General features: G+C 40.7%; 1 protein-coding gene across 1 annotated transcript in view; it reads left to right on the top strand.

The window, feature by feature from the left end:
* The window catches only part of nphs1 (NPHS1 adhesion molecule, nephrin), a 194062-nt gene extending 189523 nt beyond the window's left edge, over positions 1-4539 (top strand). Inside the window, exons 29-30 of the mRNA XM_017722688.2 lie at positions 1330-1487; positions 1658-4539. Of these exons, the coding sequence (XP_017578177.2) occupies positions 1330-1487; positions 1658-1774 (275 nt within the window). The 3' untranslated portion in view covers positions 1775-4539. The remainder of the gene's footprint in view (positions 1-1329; positions 1488-1657) is intronic.
* Positions 4540-6514: the final 1975 nt, after the last annotated feature.

Consider the following 6514-nt stretch of genomic DNA (forward strand, 5'->3'; position numbering starts at 1 on the left):
TCTGGAAGGCCCTCTGTGGCATTGGCGTTCCCAGGGACCAGCTGGGGCTGGGGCTGAGAATGGCGTCTCCTGGTGTATAAAGAGACAAGGCTGGCACAACCACCGAGGGTGAAACTTCCCAGGCGGCTTTGAGCTGCAACTTCTGCTGAAGGAGCTTGCCCTGCTTCTTCAGGAGTATGGTAACCTGCCGGTCCAGCTGGGCCAACTCTGAGCTCAGGGCCTGGAGAGCTCAGTCTTGGGAAGACGCCATGTTGAGTGGGCTGAGGAAATATCTGTGGAAGAGAAAAGGAAAGAGAAAGAGAGGGAGAAAACACAATAAGAGGGAAAAGGCGTGAGGTGGTTAGCAGATTGGTAAGTATTAATTATTTAAGTGAAGGTTGAACGCTGCTCAATCTGAAGTTCTAAGCTGTGGTGCTCTCTGCCGCTCACAGCGATGTGCTCTCTGTTGCCCCACATGAATGGGGAGAACATTCTAGAAGAGCATGAATTGGGGGGGCATTCTAGAACTCTGGGAAAGGGGAGAGCATGTAAGAACATTGTGAACGGGAGAACATGGCAGAGCAGTATGAATGGAGATAACATTCTAGAAGAATATGAATGGGGAGATTCTAGAACACTGTAAAAAGGGGGAGAATATTCAAGAACACTATGAAGGGGAGAATGTTCTAGAAGAGTGTGGGTGGAAAGCGTATTCCAGAAGAGTGTAAATGAGAAGAACATTCTAGAACAGTGTACATGGAGAGAACATGCTAGAAGAGTTGATATGGTGAGAACATGCCAGAACAGTGTGAATGGGGACAATGTGCTAGAAGCACATGAATGGAATGTCCTAGAACAGTGTAAATAGGGAGAAAATACTAGAACACTGTAAAAAATAGAGAAGATTCAAGAACACTGTGGAGAGGGGAACATTCTAGAAGTGTTAATGGTGTGGCTGGAAAGGACATTCCAGAAGAGTGTAAATGAGGAGACCATTCTAGAACAGTGTAAAAAGAGAGAACCTGGTAGAAGAGTGGATTTGGAGAGAACATGCCAGAACAGTGAAGGGTGAGAATTTTCCAGAACAGTGTGAATAGGGAGAACGTTCAAGAAGAGTATGAAAAGGGGAAAGCATGGTAGAACACTGTATTTCATATCATAATTAAGTACCTCTTGTTCCACAAAAATGTGGATAGACTGACGGTTTAGGATTTATACTTAACAGAATATAACAGAATTATTTGTCATAAGTGATTATTAATTCATATAAAATTACATTTTTGTTATCACTGGTTACAACTGCAACTTCTGAAGGTTGAAGCTTGGCCTGTACTCATTTCTCCCATATAGGTAGCAGACCTGGTTTGAACCCTCTCAGCCATGAGTATGAGGAGGTCAGAGACTGGAGACCATATGAAGACCTGCTAGCACCCACTCTACCTCCTGTCACTGTCCAGGGGGTTGGTGTTGACCGGATAGGCAGGACACCACTTCCTTCTTACCAAGAAGTGAGCTTGACCCACACAATGTTTTTAGAGTCAGTCCATCGATGTGCAGTTACAACAGTAACTGCGACTGAAACTGATTACATTAGCATGCTCATAGATACAAGATGTGCTTCCATATTAGCATGGTTAGCATTTTTGAACACCATTACTTTTGATTGCCTCTCCAACAGGCTGGGCGGCGAGGTGAAGCTGATTTGGACCCAGCAAGTGCAGTTTACAATTCTCTGGCTTACAGACGCAAAAAGGATTCAGATTTGCCGTTTGAACTGAGGGGGGAGCTGGTTTAAGAGCTAACAAAAATGCTAGATACTTCATTGAATGGTCCGTAGCTGATCCAGGTGGTGTGGAATGCTTCATTCACTGTAGTAATTTTGCATTTGTCTTAAATCTATGATTTTGACAGTTTTCAAATTTTAAATGCTGGTTGATAACAGGACAAAATATATGGCCAGATTGTCAAAGATTCTGACGATAGCAAAAATGATTGTACACATGGCATTTTTAAAAAAGGCTGTAGCATTTTATTTGGGGACTTTTTAAGTATCAAATAACATAAAAACAAACAAAATAGCTTATGTTAGTATGCTAGTAATATCAAGAAAATATAATGCGTTTTACGAACAACGTTACATGTGCATATAAAAAAAAATGATTAAGTTCAGCTGAAGTTTGATTAAACTGACATGTGGTGCATACACTTGTATAACGATGCAACGCAATGCATATACTTCATAAAATACCTGATATCATCTTGTGATTACTGGCATCAACCATTTATAAATGTCATTCATCAACTTATAAATATGTTATTCAAAACTTATGCATGTGTTATAAGGTCACTATGTAGGTAGCCTTTAAATGAAATGTGTAAAATAATGCAAAATTCTGTTATATTTGACGTACAATATGTTATATTCTGGATCTAATCATAGTATTACGACATTTAAACGATAACACTATATATTGTGTAAACTGTCAAACAAGCTGTTCCCAAAGTCTAAGCCTGGACGCACTTCCAAAGGTCTGCACAAGGGGGCTCCATACGTACTTGGTTTCACACCTTCCTGTGTTGACAAATAACAGTTTGTGTGGGTGATTATTATCTTTTTTTTTTTCTTTTACATTGTTGTTGTTATTGTTTTTGGGCCTCAATGGTTTGGACATATTTTCCCAGTTAGCTCAGCAAACTATTTTTGCCTGTGATCATTCCTTGCCTGGGTACAGTCTTATTGTTGTCTGAGGACACTTGGCATCCGTGACCTGGGAGGAAAAGATCTGATGTAAGAACCGTGTCGAAGGTAAGGACTGCTCAGCAAAAGCACAATGATTCTTGGAAGTAAACAATGCAGACACCATTGCCTCTTTTCACACGGACTCTTTTCAGGTGTCCATAACAAAATGATTATGCAATGATCTGAAGGATTAAACATCTCTCGAGGCTGATGCGTGATTGACACTTTGGAGAAGTGTCTGTGTCCAGTGCTTGAAGCTGGGTTGAAGTGCACACAGAGTAAAGCACAGCTAAACAGACGTCAGTGTCTTAGACGTATGTCTACCCAACAAGGCATAAAGTTGGCAGGCCAATAAGTACGGCAGCTGGCAGCTTACCTGTGTCTGGATCATCAGTTTGCAGGTATCTGCCAGCAGCCCTGCCCTGCCAAGCACCAGCCGTAAACCAGCAACTGGCATGTGCTGCTGATGGGATTCTTGCCATTGAAAATAGATAAATATGAGAACATCACTACAGCTTGTGAAAGTGTATTTACGGTAGATTTATTAAAGGAACACTAACGTTACATCACATTATATGTTATTAGTCCATAGATTTTGATAATAGATGCTACATTTTTACTGAGATACTATTATGGTTGTATAAACAAACACCAATATAGCATTTATTTACAATATTTACAATACTCACATTTTGAAAGGTTTTTGTTCATATAAAGAGGTGTGGTGATATTGATTAATGATGTCAAATTAAACAAATTTCTCATATTTTGGCTTCAATTTTTATATGATTCCACAGAATTTAGGAACAAATAAACAAGCAAACAAACCAACATAGAGGTAGTTAGAGATGCATGAATAGATATATAAATTTAAGGATACACAGCACTAGATATAACTGGGGAAAACCAAAGAATGTGTGCCATGTGACATTTTTCAAACGATTCCAGATTGTTCTCTTCCCATTTTCATTGTTCTGTAATGTTGTCTCCCAGTCACCGTTCTATGAACTTCCCATTAATACTATTATGCAGTGCTTCCACCCCCATTAGCACTGCTCTGTTTTCCCCATTCACTGTTCCATAATCATTGTTCTCAAGTCTCACGCTTTGAGCGTGTGACACACGCACCTCAGCGAGTTCACACGCTGCTATTATAATATATTATTATTATACGCCACACATGCTATTTCTCACTCTTGATTTTTTTTTTTATCCAATCAAAAATTAATTTGCCCTGTCTACAAACAAGTCACAGCCACTGGTCACAGCGCTTCTGTGCTCAGAGAAGTTACCCACTTACCACACCCTATTCAGCCAATCCATCGGTTGCATATTATAAAGAACTCTCATTGAGCCAATCAGAATATAGATCGCTCTGTCGTTTGGCAGATCTAGTCAAAGAGGGTGGAGTTTCAGCCAGAGTGTCAGGCGCGAAGAACTGTCCAATTCGATTCTGACTAACACACGTCGGTGAACAACTGAAGGAGAACGGCACCACTGGAGCCTGACGATGTTTTAAATGTTCGGTTAGTCAGAGACCTTTTGGGGTATTTATAGGGTCTTTCTGGGTATTATAGGGTAGAATAACTTTGGTTTAGTCACCTTAGAGCTGTCATGAACATGGATACGTTTTTAACCGTTTGTTGTTTATTTAGAATGTCAGGGAAGACACAGAAGAGCCTTATTTCCTTCTGGGACAAGGCTCAGAAACCAAAGGCAAATTTGTGTTTTTGTTTTGTTTGTTTTTCTTCTTGCTTGTACTTGTACCTGTTTGTACTTTTAATTATATGTCATAGAATAAACCATGAAATTTGATCAAATCCAACTTGTTCTCTTTTAAGTTGAACACACTTGGAGGGTCAATGGGCCGTTGGGTCGATGGGTGTCTCCCATTCGCACTGTTCTATAATGTTGGCTTGTTCTGCTGTATTCCGTTCACACTGTTCTAGAATGTTGTCTCCCACTCATACTGTTCTAGAATGTTGCAATGTTCTACTGTATTCTAATCACATTGTTCTAGAATTTTGTCTCCCATTCACACTGTTCTAGAATGTTGTCTTCCGCTCATACTGTTCCAGAATGTTGTGCACCTCATTCACATTGTCCTAGAATAATCTGTCCTCTATTTATATTAGTTTTGAGTGTTCTCCTCCAATTTACTCAGTTCTAGAATGTTTCCTCCAATTAGCACCGTTCTACAGTGCTTTCTCCCAGTCACTCTTTTGCATAGAGTTCTCTTTCATTAAGTCTATTCTACAGTATTCTCCACTTCATTCACATTGTTCTAGAATGATCTGTTCTCCATTCACACTGTTCTGTAATGTCTCCTACGCACATTTTTCTACACTGCTGTCTCCCGTCATGCTGTTCTACAATGTTGTCTCCGATTAGCACTGTTCTAGAACATTGTCTCCCAGTAACACTTTTCTAGAATGTATTCTCCCATTCGTACTGTTTATTCATAGGATTCTAGAATGCTGTCACATATTTGTAGCATTCTAATGCTGAAGGTAATGTTTACCTTCGCTGTTCTGCCTAGTTTGTTTCCATTGTTTTGTTCCATTCACCTGATTTTGCAAGGTAATCATCCTTTCACACTGTTCTCCAATCCTCTCCGCCTAAATCAGTGTGTTTTAGGATGGTCTAATGTTAGAATGCTCTCCTTATTCACATTCTTCTAGAACAGGGGTCTTTGATTAAAATTCAGTAAGATCCATTTAGAGATAATAGCCTTAGGTGAAGGTCCAGAACATCATAATGTCTAACCAGCATCATGATTCAGTGCCATATACTGTTTACTGAAGTAGCCTAGTAGGTATATCAATATCTTATTCAGTCAACAACTGAATGTTAAATCAAATAAAGCACAATTAACTGATACTTCATCAATCTTCATTGTCAGTTTTCTCTTTTTAGAGCACACCATGTACTTCCCTCTGCCTCCCCTGGGTGTGCATCACTCACTCAAGTCTCAGTGCTCATCGTAATGCACAGATCTGATTGGCTGAGTAGCATTACGTGTGATATTTACAACAGATGTGATTGGTCTGTGAGTTTCCTGGGCTGCTAAAGCGGCACCATAAAAGCTCGAGAAGCAACGCCGATTTAAATATGACCACCCTGTTAAAATGAAATATTATTATCATAGTTTATTGGTTATAGGTTCAGGTTCACTTAGGACAGCGTCTGGGTCCAGACTCAGACCGCGGTCTGCCTATTAGTTCTAGGATGTCATTTTTAATATTCTCAAAGAACTGCCATTACAATGCTGGTATTTCTTGGTTCAGTGGTCTTGGTTAAATTGAATTGTTCTTAAGAAATGATAAAAAGTGGGCAGCCAAGGTTTGTGATCTAACTGAGAGAGAAAAAAAAATCAGAGGACATCAAATATTGGAGACTGTATGTACATTTTTATAAAGACACAGGATTGAATGAAATTAATACACTGTGAGGGAAGAACCAAACCCCACCCCCCACCCCCCTCACTCCAAACATCTCATCCTCCCCTCAAAACCCCCTTGGCGACATCTCCTTGGTGACCCCCAGGATGTTCTCATGTGTGTGACAGGAAGCAGACGTTCAGAGGAAGCCGGCCTGCAGCCGTCGGGACTGGGGAGGGACCCCCCGCCCCCCCCAACCCATCTACACCCTGTCTTCCCCTCAACTCTTCTCCCAGCAGCCACTTGCCCTTTTGAGTGATTCTCCAGCTGAGTTCACCGCCACAAGCAAGGCAGCATGGTTGGAGACAAGAAGCTCCCAGGAAAGAACTCAACATCCCTCCCCGTCCCCATCCCA

Source organism: Pygocentrus nattereri, chromosome 17, assembly GCF_015220715.1.
Source record: "Pygocentrus nattereri isolate fPygNat1 chromosome 17, fPygNat1.pri, whole genome shotgun sequence".
Taxonomy (NCBI): domain Eukaryota; kingdom Metazoa; phylum Chordata; class Actinopteri; order Characiformes; family Serrasalmidae; genus Pygocentrus; species Pygocentrus nattereri.